Source organism: Carassius carassius, chromosome 14, assembly GCF_963082965.1.
Source record: "Carassius carassius chromosome 14, fCarCar2.1, whole genome shotgun sequence".
Lineage (NCBI taxonomy): Eukaryota > Metazoa > Chordata > Actinopteri > Cypriniformes > Cyprinidae > Carassius > Carassius carassius.
In genome coordinates this window covers 10,349,991-10,368,458 of record NC_081768.1, presented here as the reverse complement: position 1 = coordinate 10,368,458, position 18,468 = coordinate 10,349,991, and the positions used below count along the sequence as shown (strand labels likewise).

Below are 18,468 nucleotides of genomic sequence, written 5' to 3'. Positions count from 1 at the left end.
CCTTTTTCATAAACAAAAGTTACAAATAATTAAAAGGATATTGCAAAAGATTAAACGTAATGATAGGAAAATAAGTATTGATTTATTTAAAGCATTTTGGTTGGACAAAGGAAACATGAAGAAACCTGAAATAATATTTTTTTAAATATTTTTTTTGTTTGTTTCCTTGTTAGGTTAGAAGTTTAGAAGCATCAAGAGACATGGCGATGCACTCAAACTCACTAGTGTTTGTTGTTTTATTATTTACCTCTATTTTCACCAATTTGTCCTGGAAATACAGCATTTCTCTTTCAAACAGCGGGTGGCAGTACTGAGCTTTAGGCGAATCTGTTGCTCGACCTGTTTATAGGAGAAGAAACATACAGTGCGTCAACCCTTCAAACAGAGCGGCGCTATGAACGAACAGAAATGGATACAGACGTTAACTCGATTTCAGGTATTTGTTTTTTTTATTATCATTGGAGACCCTCAAGTGTGCATGTATTTTTGTAAGTATTTTATAAGCAAATTTACTTGCCCTGTGTCGTAAAAGAACCTGGGTACGTTGACCGTTTATGTTTGTTTAAACTTTACAGTCACCCAAGTTCATTGTTTTCAGTTGTTTATAAAATTGTTGGTGTTTATCTGATTTTCTTTAATCGATTTTTTTTTTCAGTTTAATAGATTACTATGAAATTTGATTTGTCAACACTTCTGTTATATTTGTGCTTTATAATCAACATGACTAGAGACTAGTTTAAACCAATATTGCGTCCTCTCCAGGCTCAATGTCGTGGTTCTGTGATGAGGAAAGGTCTGAGTTTGGTTCAGACTCAGTTTGAAGAGATAGTGCAAGAGACCGATGGAGGATTGGATCACCTGCAGTGGAGAGGAAACATCATTCCCAGACCTCACTTCACTGACACTGTGAGCATCTCTGTCATTGTCCATATCTCATTATTTTAAAACATCATAGGCTGTTTATTTGTTACTAGTAGAAAGTATGCTTTAAAGTTCCATTATCACTTAGACATTTTTTTTTTTAGATGTCTTTGTTAAATGATGATGATGTAATCTACAGGAAAGCCTATTGCTGCAGTATGAACGGTCCAGGTTTCGGTCCCATGACCTTCTGGGTGATTCAGGGAGGGAACAGAAGACAGAGAATGATGGCAGTGAGAAATCTCTCTCACAGTCTGAAATCCAGGTCCCAGAGAAAGACGAAGCTACTGAAACAGCCAGCAGAGACACTTCCACATCTGTGGAGAGAGGACAGAATGTGGTCATAAGAAACCTGATGGACGATTCTACTGCACTTTGCAGTATCGTGAATTCAGATGTCAGCCTCGGTGGCTTATTTCAGACAGGTGCTTTTAGAAGAGATTTTGACACAAATAGGATACAGAGGTTTTTAAAAACAGACGGGACTTTTTTGAGACACTTATGTGTTTGTGTTTTGTTTGGCAGGACCAAATTTGCATTCAGTTTTTAAAGAGACCGCACATACTCCTGACTCTCTGAAGCAGCAGAGGAGCACTTTAGCCATGGAGTTGCTGTGGATCCAACAAGCCATCAGTAGCAGAAAGAAAGTGAGAGAACTTTAATATTTTTAACATTAATGTTTATATGTATGTATCTATTTCTCTCTGTGTGTTTTAGTCTTTAAACGTGTTCTGCTCTGCTTCTTTTTTAGTATCTTACACTTAAACAGAGAATGGATGTGCCACACTGATACTGGACCAGTTCTGAAGCTGTATTATTATTATTCTATCATTTACAGCACATAATGTTTGAGAATTGTTGTAAATTGTATTTATTTATGAGCTTGTGTAGTCCACAGGTTTGTGTTAAACAAGATTTTTATTTTTGTATGTACGGTATTTCAGAAATAAATATATGCACATGCACATACATTTTTCTGTTTCACAAAAAAACATACTGTTCAATCCTGAATGGATCACAAAGACTCCCAAAACTTAATCTCACAGTTCAGCCAATGTCATTATATTTGAACTGTATAACCACATGAGAAATTACCTCTTAGTGTTGCCTAGATTCTTTCAAAGTTTTTTTTCCTCCATTTTTCTAAATCCAGTATTTTTCTTGCCTTGCTAGAGCTGCATTTGGCTTGCACACCAGGGTGTTAAATATATCGATTACTAAGAACAATATGTTATATGTAAGTAGTATTATGGCAAGTCTTCCAATTAATTACAGTTTATGGGTGGGCTAAATAATCAGTATTTTGACCCTATCTTTAATATGCACAATTTATAATTTATAGTTTATTTATATCGTTGCACAATACAGTATATCAAAACTATAGATATTATAAACATGTCTGTTAGGCTGCTTTGAAACAGTTGTGAAAGATATTCAAATAAAATTAATTAATCTTGACAACATACAATCCACAAAATTATATTATAATTGAATTACAGGAATCCCTGTTCAGTTACATTAGAACAAACTTATCCTGTTTAATACCGATTTTTTTCCCCAGACGTGAATATATCCAAGTGATGTGTCACACTTTGAAATGATCAATAATTATTTTTTGAAAATTCTTTGAAAATGTTTTATGGTCGGTCATAATTGTGGGATAATGTGTATACTGAATTAACATATTTCTGCAATAAAAAAAATTAAAAAAAAATTGTTATATATCTTAGCCCAGCTATTTTAAAATGTTTGATTACATTCTAAGGTAACTGTTATGCATTAAAAAAATGTATACAACATTTATAAGAATACTGGGATAAAAAAAATACAGACAGCAACATAATTTAAAAAAATACTTTTTTCTAACATATATCAAATTTGTATATTAGTGCTACCAATATTACAACATCAATATTGTAAACCCTTTTTTTATTATTATTATTATTAACATTTGAACTTTTAATTTGTCATTGCAACATTTTAGTGTAATTTCCACTAACAACTGCATTTGGATTTATACGCATATACCTAGTTCGCTGTTATCCCACCAGTCACCATTCTATGACCACACTCAACAGAAATTAATATATGTGAATTCATATATTAATACTAGACACCTTAAAGATAATGTCTTTAAGTCAATAATCTTTAAGTCAACATACTTTATTAGTCTTTTGTTTTGGAGTTTTGATGCAGTCATCTGCTCTGGTCATGTGACAATGTGCACTAACCATGTGAAACTGCACATATTAAATTGAGACCCTTTATTTTTGTAGAAAGTGCACTGAAACATCAGTCAGTAAGGTTTTTTAGAGATTTATCAATGAAAACGTTTTATGGTCACTATTGTGACCGGTGGGATTAAATGGGTTAAATGTAGCTAGTGACAGCTTTTGATTAAACAATGTCACAAGATTTCTGACTTGCTGTTTTATATTTAATGATAATGATAAGGGTTGTTTTTCTTCTTTATCGCTCCACAGGGTCTTCATGTCCCTGTGTTAAATGTTTCTGTTGTCTGTGGGTAAGGATAAGGGGCATACTTCACTAAAGACATGAACAGCCTCTTCAAACAAACACCTTCAAGTTTTCGTTTTGAATGTCGGATTTTCAAAACCTTTTTATTTAGCCTATTCAAGCTGAATAAAGGGATTAATTTTCATTTCTCAAGAAATAGGGGTGAAATTGTCTAGATGAATCATTTTAAGTATATTTGCTGCCCTCTCTAACACTCGTCTCTGTCTCTCTGGTGGCGTTGCTGATTGTAAAACTCCACAAAGGCCGCCTCCATAGCAAAGTCTTTGGCCATAGTTAGTAACACTGCCATGGCAACCAGAAAACACTCCAGTGTGCGTGAGAGAGAGAGGGAGGTGTTTGAGTCTTTAATATAAAACATATACACTGAAAAATAATCAGCACTTAAGAGTTTTTCTCCAGGTGATTAACTGGATTACAAACGCTGTCTCTGTAAGTATTTTTTTTAAGTGTGTATGGACTTGCATACACCTGTGAATGCTTCTCTGAGCTGTAAGTGAATTTTTGTGCAGTTAATGTGTGAATGAGGTTTGGATTTGAACTTTTACAGTGTTATTAACACTTATTATGGTTAAATTTTGATGACATAAGTAAGTTATCTTATGTAGGAGTTGCTCTCAGTGTTTTATTTTTTACAGGTGTGTGTTAATGTGTCTAGTTTTGGGTGATGGCGTCCACTGGTGTCACTAGTCACCTGCCTCCAGTCAAGAGAGTGAAGGTCTACAGAAATGGAGACCCCTTCTTTTCAGGTTAGATCTTGATCTCAAACAGTTTGGTTGGTTGTTTTGTTGCACACACAAGGCTTAAACATCTTACTGTATTGCCTAATTATATATATTGCAACATATATTTTATTTCATCACTTTCACAGCTCTCTTGTATATGTCTGAAATGAAACTTCATGTGTCTTATTTAATGTCTCTTTGTGAATGTCTTTCTGAATCAGGAAGGAGATTTGTGGTAAACCAGAGGCAACTCTCCAACATTGATGCGTTTCTTAATGACATCACTCTCAGTATCGGAGCTCCGTTAGCTGTTCGAACTCTCTATACACCACGCTATGGTCATCGGGTCGCTGACCTTAGTGACCTACAGCAAGGGGCACAGTATGTGGCCGCAGGGTTTGAACGCTTTAAGAAACTAGAGTAAGTGTCAATTCATACATAATGAGAAAATGTGATCTTTATGCTGAGAATCAGTGGCCCCAGTGTTTGGATACTTCAGCCACGCTTAACATTATATGAGTCAGTGTTGCTATTGTAAAAAAAAATATATATATATTTATTTATTTATTTATTTCAGAAATTAAAATAAAAGTATAGGATTAAAAATGTAAAATTTAAAAAAAACTAGAAAAATTTGAAATTGCAGTTCACTGATACAAATATGATTAAATAAAGTTGTAGTGCTAAATTTACTAAAAGCTATTTTTTTTTTACAAAAATAAAATCAAAAACTAAAAAAATCTAGCTAATATATTCTTATATCAAAAATATTAATAAATGTTATAACAGTAGATAAATAATCCTAAAATAACACTGTCACGTGGCTTCTACAAAAAAAATGGTACTAATTTTATGAAATTTTTGTATCCAATTGGTCTCAGAATTATTTTTAGTAGATGTATAAGATCAGTTCCACATTTAATGCTTTAATAATTACATACATTAACTACATACCAGTTTATTTAATGTAAATGCCCTTAAATTAAATCCCCTCTTATAGAAATGGCATTTTAGAGAGGTGTTAACATAGAGAAAATGGAAAGCAGAATTTCTCTGGTTGAGAAGGGTTAATATTGTGATGATGGCTAAAGATGCATCATATTTTTGCTTGTCTTTTCTGTATATTTTTAGTTATCTGACTGCTGGACAGAAGAAAGGTCCACTGTGCAGAGTTATGTATCCAGCCCAGGTATACATGTGAGAGTTATTGTTTATTTGTGATTTTGTTTTATTATTCAGGTTAATTGCAGATATGTGCAATTAATCTGTAAATCATGGTATTCTTTAAATTCAGGCATCAAAAATCATAAAAGATACAGTCATTGTGTCTTGTTTGTTATGTTGTGTTGTTGCTGTGGATGCTTAGCTGAAGTGTGTCATGCAGAGGAAGTGAGGGATGTTATTGTCCCTTCCAACAATAGAAGGCCAGGGGAGACACACTGCTAGTGTTATCATATTAGAAAGCTTGTTAGGGCAAGTTTAAGTGCCTGACCCCTTAATGGTGCACACAGAGCTGCTAAAACCACTGTTGATAATCAGAGGCGTCGTGCCCATTCGAAGTGAGGGGGCACGTGCCCCCTCAGATTTCTGAACCAAGTGGATTTTAAATGCAGCTTCCAAACGAAAAAAAAAATTGCAGAATATTTTTTATATATTTGATACAATCACAGCGATGTGATTAGATCGTTCAGTGCACAGCATCAGCTGCTAAATTCAAATCTGACAGAAGAAAGGTCAGAAGAAAAGCTGGCGCTGAGCCAGAGACAGACGCGTTCATTCAACGCTTCATGATAACCAATCAGAAACTATTCTGTTGCGCTTATGGATGCAATGGCCAATCAGAGACGTCCAAAAGAGTCATCACTGAAACGCAGTGTTCCCTTTCATAGGTCACTTCGATGCTGCGGTGACGTCACCACGTATGGGAACACCTTCGGTGTGACGAATGTCTGAAGCCCTATACCATCCCGCCAATCCTATTGGCCAAATAGCGCGTGGCACCGCCCAGCATGCGTAGGCATATATATACCTGGTGCCGCGCGCCATTTACCTCAGATTTCATTCCTTCAGTACGAAGCGAATCTTCTGTGCCCTATTATCTCGCGTTCTCAGCGATCATCTACGAGCAGTATACTCCTCTCCGCGGACGCGATGAGTCAACGAAAGGTAGGAGCCGTATGATGGGTTATCACGAGGAGGCACTTATGAGAGGTTCGTTGCAGCCTCTCTACAGGTTCTCTCCTTGATAGCCTATGGCTACAGTAAAATATGCATACACTTCCCCTGTGCACTAACGCCATTAGGAAGTATCCGCGCTCTGGAGTGTATTTCTTAAGTCGCCTCGCGTCTAACCCCCACCGTTTCGCTTCTGCGGTCGCCGAGGCCCCGCACGAGGTGTTGGTTAGGGGCGATATGTGCGGCTTGAATATGAATACAGTGATGCACTGGAGTTCCATGTGCTCGCTCTCCCCCACTCGAGCGCGTTAATCAACAGTTTTTGCTCTTCAAATGGTGGATTACGGCTCACACAGCCGCCGCGTTTTCGCTAGCGGCTTGGCCCGATGTTATCTTGTTGGATTGAATCCTGCCGTGGATACGCTTCAGGATTATATACAACGAAACGCAGCGAGTTTGACGCACACGCTTTTCTTCATGTTAATATGCCAGGGACTATGCCCTTCACTGAGAGTGCTGTTAGACTGCTAATGCACATCTACCCTCTCACTGCAGTCCCCATACTCTAACTTTGACTGTCTCGCAGCAAGGGCACCTCGAGCGTCATTGAACTGAGCTATCATTCGCGCGCCCCCTCAGACACTCTGCACAATCCAGTCTTCAGAGTTTGAGGGACGGCGCGGAGGCTGGCAAAGATGGCCAGCGTATGACGGTTCACACAGCCACCGCGTTCTCGCTAGCGGCGTGGCCCGATGTTTATCTTGTTGGATTAAATCCTGCCGTGGAAACGCTTCAGGATTATACACAACGAAACGCAGCGAATGTGACGCATGCGTTTTTCCTTCATGTTTGCTTAGGACTGTGCCCGCCTCCAGAGAGCGCTGTTGGACTGCTAATGCACATCTAAGCCTCTCACTGCAGTTTCCACACACTAACATTTGACTGTCTCGCAGCAAAGGCTTCTCGAGCGTCATTTAACTGAGCTATCATTCGCGCGCCCCCTCAGACACTCTGCACAATCCAGTCTTTAGAGTTTGAGGGACGGCGCGGAGGCTGGCAAAGATGGCCAGTGTATACGGTTCACACAGCCGCCGCGTTCTCGCTAGCGGCGTGGCCCGATGTTCATCTTGTTGGATTAAATCCTGCCGTGGATACGCTTCAGGATTATACACAACGAAACGCAGCGAGTTTGATGCATGCGTTTCCTTCATGTTCTCTAACATTGACTGTCTCGCAGCAAAGGCACCTCGAGCGTCATTGAACGGAGCTATCATTCGCGCGCCCCCTCAGACACTCTGCACAATCCAGTCTTTAGAGTTTGAGGGACGGCGCGGAGGCTGGCAAAGATGGCCAGTGTATACGGTTCACACAGCCGCCGCGTTCTCGCTAGCGGCGTGGCCCGATGTTCATCTTGTTGGATTAAATCCTGCCGTGGATACGCTTCAGGATTATACACAACGAAACGCAGCGAGTTTGATGCATGCGTTTCCTTCATGTTCTCTAACATTGACTGTCTCGCAGCAAAGGCACCTCGAGCGTCATTGAACTGAGCTCTCATTCGCGCGCCCCCTCAGACACTCTGCACAATCCAGCCTTCAGAGTTTGAGGGACGGCGCGGAGGCTGGCAAAGATGGCCAGTGTATGACGGCTCACACAGCTGCCGCGTTCTCGCTAGCAGCGTGGCCCAATGTTTATCTTGTTGGATTAAATCCTGCCGTGGATACGCTTCAGGATTATACACAACAAAAAAAAAAAAAAAACGCTAATATTGTTTCGGGCCGCGTGGGAACGCTTGCCCGGCATTTCTCAATGGGTGTTACGCACAATTTGTCACGGATACACCATTCAGTTTCGGAAAGGCCCGCCCCCTTTCCGTGGAATTCTCTCCACGGTGATGAAACCGATGGACATGGCGGTGCTGAGACAGGAAATGTTAGCTCTACTGAGCAAAGGGGCTATAGAAGAAGTACACCCCTCTCAGATGGAGTCAGGGTTTTACAGCCGTTATTTTGTGGTACCAAAAAAGGACGGCGGATTACGACCCATTCTGGATTTACGCCGTCTAAATCTTGCACTCAGGTCGAGCAAATTCAAGATGTTGACGGTAAAATCTATTTTGTCTCAGATTCAACCAAACGACTGGTTTGTCACGATCGATCTGAAGGATGCTTATTTTCATATTCAGATCATCGAGAGACACCGGAAGTTCCTCAGATTCGCTTTGGAGGGCAAAGCGTATCAGTACCGCGTTCTTCCCTTTGGCTTAGCGCTAGCTCCCCGTACATTCTCAAAATGCATGGACGCAGCTCTGGCCCCGTTGCGGCTCCGGGGCGTCCGTGTGTTAAACTATCTGGACGACTGGCTGGTGTTAGCGCAATCTCAGACTCAAGCACACTCTCATCGAGATATTGTGCTAAATCATTTACACAGCCTGGGTTTACGCACAAACTTCCAGAAAAGTGTATTAATCCCCTCTCAACGGATTACCTTTCTGGGAGTAGATTTGGACTCTCGCGCGATGACAGCAAAGCTTTCTGTCCCGCGCGCTCAGTCGATTACGTCATGCGTTCAGCACTTCAGGGCGGGTCACACAGTGACAGTGAGACTGTGCCTCAGACTACTAGGTCTAATGGCGGCGGCGCTTCCCGTGATTCATCTGGGTTTGCTTTACATGCGCCTGTTTCAGTAGTGGACGAAACGACAGAATATTTCACCCCGTTGTTCTCCGCATCGAACGATCTCGGTGACGCGGAGGTGTGTGATGTCGTTAAAACAATGGACATCAGCCGAATTTCTCCTCACCGGGGTTCGGCTGGGAATTTGCGCTTCCCGAGAGACTGTCACGACAGACGCGTCTTTGACCGGGTGGGGAGCTGTTTGTCAGGGGCGCCCAGCCCACGGAGTGTGGACAGCGGCACAACGCAGCTGGCACATAAACAAATTGGAATTACTGGCGGTTTTTCTGGCTCTCCAGTATTTTTCGAGTCTACTGACCGGCCGTCATGTGCTTCTCAGAACGGACAACACTGCGGTCGTGGCTTATCTGAACCATCAGGGAGGATTACGTTCTCGCCCTCTGTGCAGACTGGCGAGGCGGATTCTTCTTTGGTCTCACGACAAATTTCTGTCGATCCGGGCTGTTCACATCCCCGGACGACTGAACTTCGGAGCGGATTTATTATCCAGGCAGACTCTGGAACAAGGGGAATGGAGATTACACCCCCAAACGGTGAATCACCTATGGCATATTTTCGGGGAAGCGGAAGTGGATTTATTCGCGTCGAGCACGACTACGCATTGCCCGCTATGGTTCTCCCTAAGCCCTCCATCACCCCTGGGTCTGGATGCGCTAGCTCACAGCTGGCCCAGGACCAGCTTGTATGCGTTTCCTCCGATTCGGCTGGTCCCAGCGGTATTATGCAGAATACGGCGGGACAGAGTGGGACAGCTGTTGCTGGTGGCTCCGCGATGGCACACACAGCCGTGGTTTGCGGATCTCATCAATCTGTTAGCGGGCTCTCCGGTGGAGATTCCCCTCAGATGGGATTTATTATCGCAAGCACAGGGACGGATCTGGCATCCCAGGCCAGATCTGTGGAACCTGTGGGCGTGGCCTCTGAGCGGAGTGAGTTGATATGTCCCGGTCTTTCTGCTGAAACTACCGAGACTATACTGAACTCTAGAGCAGTTTCTACGAGACGCTTATATGCTTTCAAGTGGAAACTGTTTATGACATGGTGTGAAACTCATGATGTGGATCCAGTTTACTGCCCTGTGGCTTCAGTACTGGAGTTTCTTCAAGACCGTTTTTCGGAGGGATTGACACCAGCCACCCTGAAGGTTTATGTGGCAGCTATCTCAGCTCACCATGAGCATATAGGTGGTGTTTCAGTGGGTCGTCATCCACTGGTTTCTCGCTTTATACAGGGTGCGCGACTGTTGAGGCCTTTCCGCCCTGTGCGAGTTCCTTCATGGGATTTATCCATTGTGTTACTGGGTTTGTCAGGGCATCCGTTTGAGCCCCTGGAAACTGTATCGGATAAGCTCCTGTCTCTGAAGACACTTCTTCTCATGGCTTTATCCTCCCTTAAAAGAGTTGGGGATTTACAGGCTCTCTCTGTCTCACCCTCGTGCATGGAGTTTGCACCAGGCTCTGTGAAAGTGTTGTTGCGACCTAGGCCTAATTATGTTCCTAGGGTCGCGTCTAATCCTTTTCATTTCAGCAGGTGGTCCTGGAGGCCTTTTCTCCTGCTGCGACAGAGTCTGGAGATCTAAGTCTTTGCCCTGTGAGGGCGTTGAAGACTTATGTGGATCGCACTGCCCCATGGCGTGAGTCTGACCAGCTGTTTGTCTGTTTTGGACATAAGAATAAGGGCCATGCAGTTACGAAACAGCGCATGTCCCATTGGCTGGTGGAGGCTATTTCCTTGGCCTATGAGGCGCGCGGGCTCGCTTCGCCCTTAGGAGTAAAAGGTCATTCCACGAGAACAGTGGCTTCTTCTTAAGCCTTTCTCAGTGGATCTTCTATGAATGATATCTGTGCTGCGGCAGGCTGGTCCTCACCGAGCACTTTTATCAGGTCTTACAGTCTGGAGGTGAGGATGGCTCCTGGCTCCCGGGTTCTCTCCGCTTGAGCAGATGCTTCCTTGGATCCAAGCTATCAGGTACGTCAGGCGTGATGGTATAGCGTTCCCATACGTGGTGACGTCACCGCAGCATCGAAGTGACCTATGAAAGGGAACATCTCGGTTACGTATGTAACCTTGGTTCCCTGAATAGGGAACGAGATGCTGCGGTTCTGGCCGTGCCGTACCTTGATAGCTTTCTTCTCTTCTCGTCATGAAATCTGAGGTAAATGGCGCGCGGCACCAGGTATATATATGCCTACGCATGCTGGGCGGTGCCACGCGCTATTTGGCCAATAGGATTGGCGGGATGGTATAGGGCTTCAGACATTCGTCACACCGAAGGTGTTCCCATACGTGGTGACGTCACCGCAGCATCTCGTTCCCTATTCAGGGAACCAAGGTTACATACGTAACCGAGATGTTTTGTTCACTTGCTCGCTGACTGAATTATTTAGCGAATTCTCTCATCAGAAACAACAAAAAGTGCAGATGTGCGTACGAATGTAAGTAAGATATTAGTTTCATAATGTAAAATGCTTCAGTGATTTTAATGGGAGTTTTTGAGAGTGCCTGAACTCTGGCTAGAATGAATGAAAATGTTTTTTGATAATGTAAATGTTCTTTACTCTCTGTAAAATGAAAGTGTTAAAATAAGTATCTTACAATATTGTTATTAAAATTTACATTAAATGCAAATTCAGTCATATTAAAAATATTTTATGGCATGATATGACACTTAAGAAAAAAGTCAGGTTTTTATGTGTAGTTAATAGATTACACTACATTTCCATATATTGATCAAATAGCAATCTATAAAGGTGCAAAACGCGTTTATCTACACATATTTGAGAAACTAGATATTTCCTGATATATTAAGCATGTTTGGAATTGTTTTGAATAAAAAGGAAAAATAATAATAAAAAAAATAAGCCTATATCAGTTATACAGTGCTTTCGTAGAATGACTTATACCCCCGACCCCCCCCCCCCCCCCCCCCCAAAAAAAATCTGCCCCCTCAAAAATCATGAATGCATGACGCCCCTGTTGATAATAGCCTTGAAACAGGGGACACCGAGTCAGCATCAACACACACTGCATCTTTTATTTATGCTGATGGAAAATCCCTGGCTGCACATTAACCTGCTTATTACACAGCTCTTTGTTAAATAAATAAATGGTCCTGAAATATTGATTTCCAGTTATTTTATTATGTGACAATAAAGAGGCCGCAAACGCAAAGTGATAGGAGAGACATGAAGCTTTGAGGGAAATTAGTTTCCTTAGAAAATGGCCAATTATACAGTTTAACTTTCATTATATAAAAACATATGACCTTAGAAATGCTGTGATTGACTAATCAGATTCAAGTATTCTGATTGTAATTGATATAATAAATTGCTAATTAATAATATGGAACTCTTTTCACAGGATAAACCGCTTGTCAGGCCTAATGTGTCTGCAAAATGGAGGAAGACCATCACTCTGCCATTCATCATACAGTAAGAACTCAGATATTTAAATGTTTTTCTTCTCCTTTCACAAGCGATCCAAACTTCATTCTCCTTTTCACATTCACAAAGTGTATTCCGGAATGGAGACATCCTCAGTCCTGCCATGCGCCTGATCATTCACCGCCACATGCAGAAAAATCTAGAGCAGATTCTGAGCCTCATTTCTGAAAAAGCCATACTTCGCACAGGAGCCGTGCGCAGGTATTCAGTCACAAATGCAGTTTGTTTGAGCTTATGAAGCATATCATATTTATTTCCTCACACATTGTTTAAGGTTTTTTTCATTTCCACAATCAATTCACCTTTCACCTCTCAGGCTTTGCACTCTGGAGGGTTTCACAGTGACCTCCACAGAGGAGCTGGAGAGCGGGCAAAGCTATGTAGCTGTGGGAACAGAGAGGTTCAAGAAACTTCCATATGTAGAGATACTGATGAATAAAGCAACAGGCAACAGTTGGAATAGACAGTAAGTTATGCAAATTTTGGGGGTCTGAAATGAATGCTTTTATTATTTCTAATAGTTCTTTTGAACTTTCTATCCATCAAAGAACCCTGAACAATATATCACAGTTTCCACAAAAGCAGCACAACCAATTTCAACATAGATAACAATAAGAAATTTTTCTTTAAAGACTTATAGAAATGATTTCTTTAGGATCGGGGGCACTGAAGACTGAAATAATGAAAATTCAGCTTGCCATCACAGGAATAAATTACATTTTAAAATACATTCAAATAGAAAAGAGTTGTTTTGAATTGTAATAATATATTGAAATATTACTGTTTTACTGTATAGCAAATAAATCTAGCCTCTGCGAGCATAAAATACTATTTTCAGAAACATAAAAAATTCTTACAGACTCCCAACTTTTGAATGGTAGTGTACATACAAATAAAACAAGACCTGTCTGTCTTCACTGTAGATATGATGCAGGTGACAGAGGATTACAGAGAAGAATCGAGGTACTTTTTATATCCAATATACAATGGAGTTGAAATGCATATGAGAAAATGATTAGCTTTTTAACTAAAAACATAACAAATCATAAAAATTACCACATTAATTTGAGTAAAAAGTGTACAAAAAGGTTTTGATTTTTTTTTTAGTTCAAAACTTTATTTCCAGGTCTAAAGCAGATTTTTACTTTTAGAGTTTTTAATGTGGTCTCAATCTTATGGACTCCACTGTATATTTAATTTGAATGTGTTAGGAAAATACATTTCTATGAGACAAATTGTTCTATTGAAGTTCTTTAATATTCTGTCATGACTATCCAACTCAGAGTAAAAAGATGTTTCCTCAGGACAGCCAGAGTGACTCCACCCTCATGAATTCACCTGAGGTATTGTTATTTATATGTGTGTGTATATATGCGGTGTGTGTATATATTTCTGCTTGTTTATACTATAATTTTTTTTACTATTTTTTTATACATATTTATATATTTTTTTATATATATAGTTTTCCTGCCTCAGATCAAAGCCTTCACATCATTGACCCACTATATTGTTAATGTCATGATCACAGTCATCCTGTAAGCATCTTGTATAAATGCTGTCTGCTTTCAGAGGGAAGGCAGGCGTGTGAAGTCTACAGGAGATGAATTGGAGCGAGAGAGCTCCCCTCAGCCGGTTAAAAGGAGAGGAAGGAGAGGAGAAAGAGAAGAGCACTCTGTTTTCTATGCCAGACCAGTGAGAGTCCGCAGACATCCTCCCACAAACAGACCCCGTCCTAGAGCTGCAATAGGTGGATCCTGAATAAATAAAAATAGTATCTCATACTGTGTCTAAAATGTTTTTTTTTTTTTTTAATTAAACTATTGCATTCTTTCTTGTGTGATATTGTTTGTGTTAGATGAGCCCAGTGTGTTTAAGGCCTCTGAGAGCAGGATGAGGGAGGAGGTTCGAGGTGCTGAGGAGGTCGCAGAGGATGAAAACACAGCTGTAGAGCTTCACATTGACCAGGTACACCTCTCGTCTTCTTTTGTCTCATCTCATCTCATCTCATCTGGTCTTCTGAAAAATGTTTATAATTTCAGAGAGAAGCAGAAGTTGTAGAGGATGAGGAGCTTCTTGAAAGGGATCTGTTTGATACAACCAATATAAATCACGTGAGTGTGTGAAATACACGAATTGAAAGTAATGATGACTTGATCATGAATTAACTCACTGTTTGTTGTATTAAAGAGGGATTCAGCTGAACTGCACAGGCCATCATCTGATCTCTCCAGTGAGAATGGAGAGAAAGAGTTCATAGTGTCTGAGAGGGAGACGTGGGACGACACGTCAGCTCCACAGAGAGAAGAACAGCAGGGATACACATCCAGCAAAGAGTCTCAGCATGATACAAACAAACATGATGCTGTAAGACCTAGAGCATTGATATCTTATTTGTGTTTCACTTAAGCTTAGATTCAGTTTAAAGTGTGTGTGTGTGTGTTTATATATATGTTTTAGAATACATAATATACTATCAACTCATTCAGATTGTTTTTCTGGCCTGTCATCTGTGTACAGTAAAAAGACTTTTCTTTCTGTTTTAAAATTAGGAGTCATTGTCAAGGCATTCCAGATCTTCATCACCCAAAGTCTCTAAACATTCTCCACAAAGTGAAGTAACACAGCAAGAACCTGTCAGTTTATAAGTTTTAAAAACAATATAGTTAATGCATTTAATCATACATGCAAATGATGCGGTAGTGTTTTGAAATTTATTTTGCCTTGTATAGTGTCATTTAAACTAAAAGCCTGATGTAATGGTACACTCTAAAAAAAAATGTACCAAACTGTCACTGTTCTGGTACCTTTTTAAAAGGCACTAAATATGTACCATTTAGGGGGAGATAAGTTACATAGATCTTTTTTGTACTGCCTCAGTGATGGAACTATTACAAATAGTAAAATTAAATGTGGGAGACATATTTAGTTTAGTTAAAATTAATAAAAGTGTAAATATTAACCATCTAAACACAATGTTTGTTGCTCTGTGTGTGTGTGTGTGTGTGTGTGTGTGTCAGGGTCACCGTGATTTTGCCAAGTAAGACATGTTCCTGGATCAACATCTTTTGATGATCCTGGATCAACATTATTGTGCAAAAATATAGACTTAACCCAAGCCCTACCCCTAAACCTAACCTTACCCATAATTTATTCCTTAAATCAGTTGGAAATGATAGCTGATTAACAAAGGCGTAGAAGCACCTAACTCTGATTTTAAGCCTCAAACAGATATTTCCTGAAAAGTTCTCAATTTTGATTGGTTGATTGGAATGTTGATCCAGGAACATGTGTTACTTGGTGAAACCACGCTCACCTGTGTGTCAGACTGGGGGTTCCCATGAGGAACAGACAGACAGGGATACTGAGCGACCTCTCCAGACTGAAGATGATGCAGGAGACAGAGACACACCTTTACAATCCACACACATTCTCTGAATATGGAGTTCACTATGAAATTGGTATAATGTTGTTGAATGAATAGCATTTAAAATAATGTACCCTTGAAAAGTAACAGTGATCTTACAGCATGCAGAGATTCACTGAGAAGTGTTTTTATTTTTTTTATTTCTTCTGTTTAACATAAGACTTCTGAATGTAAAAGACATTTAAAATAAATGTATTTAAACACTGGGCACTTTAACATTATTAATACGAATCCATATAAATATCAGTTAATAATACAATATATACTATTAGTATAAGTATAATCAACATACACTTAAAAGTTACTCTTTTCACAGTTGCATTTAAAGTGCAAAACATTTGGATTTCATCAACATGGTTCAAGTAGAGATATAAAGTCATCCATCACCCCCTCTTAGCACAAGTTCACGGCACATACTGAAATTGGAGCAGCACAGATATTGTGTCAAAAGAATATGTGTGTGTGAGGTATGATCACATGGCTGGAGCAGATCCATGGTCCTCCTTCACCTCGCAGTCCAGTGGCACATTTCAAAGATCGCTTGTGTTGCGGGCTCCTGCGCCATCTGTCTCAGAGACAGAACTCAGTACACACACAGTCACTCCAGACATGATGAGTAACATACCCAACACAGCTCCTACATGAGCAGAGACACAGAGAGTCAAAGACCTGTGTAGCTACATAGAGAGAAAGTGATGTTACTAGCACAGAAGCTACTTACCTTTTCCTCCAAACTCTTCTCCAAGTAATTTACCCATTAATAACGTGAACAGAAATGTGAGGGAGTTCACCATGGGTACAGCTAGAGACAGATCTACAAAACAAACAGCACTTCAAAATTCAACAGTAGTATTGGCTAATATGTGTGTGTGCTCACAAAGAGTTTAAACGTTCCTTAATATTTTGAATTAAACTTTTTTCATGACTGCACACACAGTGGTTATGCTTGAAATAGAATACCAGCTTACTAAATGAATAATACAAAGCAAGCATTTGCCTCCTACAGTTTAAATAAAGACATTTCACACTGTTGTGTTTAATTTGGAAATTGTCAACCAATCTTAGATCTTAGCGACTAGTCACTCAAAATGTTATCATTTAGCAGGCTAATTTAAAAAAGTTTAGTGTGTAAAAGTTTAGTCTGTTTTATACTGCTCATTTTTGCCAGTGTAATATGTCATCTAGATATTTCATACATGCAGAAGACCTGAGTATTGTGCACAGTATACTGTGTATGTACTGCATAAATCCAGCTTCAGCCTAATATTTACTGTCAAAACAGTAAATATATGATACTATGCTAATAAGAACATATATAGTAATTACACAGAAACTTGTGAAGAAAAATAAACTTCTCACCTGTAGAAGCAAGAGTGAAGTAGAACACTAATGATCCACTTTGGTTCAACAGAAATGGGATCAAATACTATATTAAAAATAAATAGATCAAATAACTATAATTACACACACTACATTTATCACAAGCACTTATTATGTGCGAATAAAACAATTATAAAAACACACCTTGATATTGAGAAACAAGAATTTGACCTCAGCCAGAAACTGGAGGAGTTTGTTGTCTTTCTGAACCCCTTCAATGCCCTCTGTGCCTCTTTTCAGGAATGGGTTTGTGCCTCCCCATAATATCGCGACCAACAACAGACAAAACACTTCACCTACAGAGAACATCATTATGGCAGAAATTTATATTACACACATTTAAAACAACAATCAATTACATTTTTAAAGCGATATGAAGCGTCTACATTAAACTATGAAGATCAGTTGATATCGTAATTATTGTAATTATTATTTTATGTTTACTCGATACACAGCTGAGAAAAAGCACACAAATTCAGTCTTGTTTTTAAGATGTAAAGTTATTGATTTGTCCAGACACGCGAGCAAAGCACCACTTGCAGCTTTTTCAATGACTGTAATTTATCTTCAGCACTGTGTGTGGAGGTGAACTCAATTATTAGTTTAGTTAGACACAGTTGTAGTCAACACTGCCAAAACCTTTCAAATACTCAGAAAAATACACAACAGTCTTACTTGTTGACACCATTTCGATTTCTCCTCCTGTAAACTACCGCTTCCTTTGACGAACAGTTTCTTCTTCCTGTTGATAACTAACTCAGATTATGGCAAGCCGTTTTAACATTGAATCTATATATTGCACTAGTATATAATTTAACGTCACTAGTATTTATTTTTTAGATACTTGTATCTTTTCCATTAAGTACTTGTACTTATTTAGTAACTACCAGAGGTGGGTAGAGTACCCAAAAACTGAACTCAAGTAAAAGTAAAAGTACTTCTAGAAATATTTACTCAAGTAAAAGTAAAAGTACTAGTCTTGAATAGTTACTTGAGTAAGAGTAAAAGAGTATCGGATAAAAAATCTACTTAAGTAGTTAGTTACTAGTTACATTGGGTCATATATACTGAGCCTATTTTTATTTAGATATATAGATAAAATGTATGTAATGTATGTGTGCGTGTATAAATGTATATATTTCATCAGCCTTTACTTCAATTTATGTAAT

General features: G+C 39.6%; 3 protein-coding genes across 6 annotated transcripts; 2 read left to right on the top strand and 1 right to left on the bottom strand.

Annotated features, from left to right (window-relative positions):
* The first annotated feature begins 378 nt into the window (after positions 1 to 378).
* Positions 379 to 1,886, top strand: LOC132156523 (IQ domain-containing protein C-like). The gene is made up of 5 exons (XM_059565490.1): positions 379 to 436; positions 763 to 906; positions 1,061 to 1,346; positions 1,447 to 1,568; positions 1,673 to 1,886. The coding sequence occupies exons 1-5, from the start codon at positions 395 to 397 to the stop codon at positions 1,709 to 1,711; spliced, it is 633 nt and encodes a 210-aa protein (XP_059421473.1). The 5' UTR covers positions 379 to 394; the 3' UTR covers positions 1,712 to 1,886.
* A 1,145-nt stretch (positions 1,887 to 3,031) lies between these two features.
* Positions 3,032 to 16,127, top strand: LOC132156912 (doublecortin domain-containing protein 2B-like). Of its 4 annotated transcripts, none has more exons than XM_059565989.1 (14): positions 3,032 to 3,888; positions 4,115 to 4,205; positions 4,403 to 4,601; positions 5,313 to 5,370; positions 12,413 to 12,483; positions 12,565 to 12,696; positions 12,812 to 12,961; positions 13,419 to 13,458; positions 13,779 to 13,838; positions 14,065 to 14,242; positions 14,351 to 14,460; positions 14,535 to 14,606; positions 14,683 to 14,859; positions 15,045 to 16,127. In XM_059565989.1, the coding sequence occupies exons 2-14, from the start codon at positions 4,124 to 4,126 to the stop codon at positions 15,138 to 15,140; spliced, it is 1,425 nt and encodes a 474-aa protein (XP_059421972.1). In that variant the 5' UTR covers positions 3,032 to 3,888; positions 4,115 to 4,123; the 3' UTR covers positions 15,141 to 16,127. The 4 variants fall into 4 exon arrangements, with proteins under 4 accessions (XP_059421972.1, XP_059421974.1, XP_059421973.1 ...); XM_059565991.1 differs by having other exon boundaries at positions 3,032 to 4,060; positions 4,095 to 4,205; positions 13,800 to 13,838; XM_059565990.1 differs by having other exon boundaries at positions 3,032 to 4,060; positions 4,095 to 4,205; positions 13,788 to 13,838.
* A 92-nt stretch (positions 16,128 to 16,219) lies between these two features.
* tmem234 (transmembrane protein 234) lies at positions 16,220 to 17,626 on the bottom strand. The gene is made up of 4 exons (XM_059565987.1): positions 17,444 to 17,626; positions 17,279 to 17,345; positions 16,641 to 16,733; positions 16,220 to 16,556 (listed from the first exon to the last, which is right to left on the bottom strand). The coding sequence occupies exons 1-4, from the start codon at positions 17,609 to 17,611 to the stop codon at positions 16,450 to 16,452; spliced, it is 435 nt and encodes a 144-aa protein (XP_059421970.1). The 5' UTR covers positions 17,612 to 17,626; the 3' UTR covers positions 16,220 to 16,449.
* Between the last annotated feature and the right edge of the window lie 842 nt (positions 17,627 to 18,468).

Coding starts and splice junctions, on each gene's coding strand:
- LOC132156523 (XM_059565490.1), top strand. CDS start 395: ATGAACGAACAGAAATGGATACAGACGTTAACTCGATTTCAG. Junction 907..1,060: donor GACCTCACTTCACTGACACT/GTGAGCATCTCT, acceptor TGTAATCTACAG/GAAAGCCTATTGCTGCAGTA. Junction 1,569..1,672: donor CCATCAGTAGCAGAAAGAAA/GTGAGAGAACTT, acceptor CTTCTTTTTTAG/TATCTTACACTTAAACAGAG.
- LOC132156912 (XM_059565989.1), top strand. CDS start 4,124: ATGGCGTCCACTGGTGTCACTAGTCACCTGCCTCCAGTCAAGAGAGTG. Junction 13,459..13,778: donor GATTACAGAGAAGAATCGAG/GTACTTTTTATA, acceptor TATCCAACTCAG/AGTAAAAAGATGTTTCCTCA. Junction 14,243..14,350: donor CCGTCCTAGAGCTGCAATAG/GTGGATCCTGAA, acceptor TGTTTGTGTTAG/ATGAGCCCAGTGTGTTTAAG.
- tmem234 (XM_059565987.1), bottom strand. CDS start 17,611: ATGATGTTCTCTGTAGGTGAAGTGTTTTGTCTGTTGTTGGTCGCGATA. Junction 16,734..17,278: donor CTTCACTCTTGCTTCTACAG/GTGAGAAGTTTA, acceptor TTTGTTTTGTAG/ATCTGTCTCTAGCTGTACCC. Junction 16,557..16,640: donor AGAAGAGTTTGGAGGAAAAG/GTAAGTAGCTTC, acceptor CTGCTCATGTAG/GAGCTGTGTTGGGTATGTTA.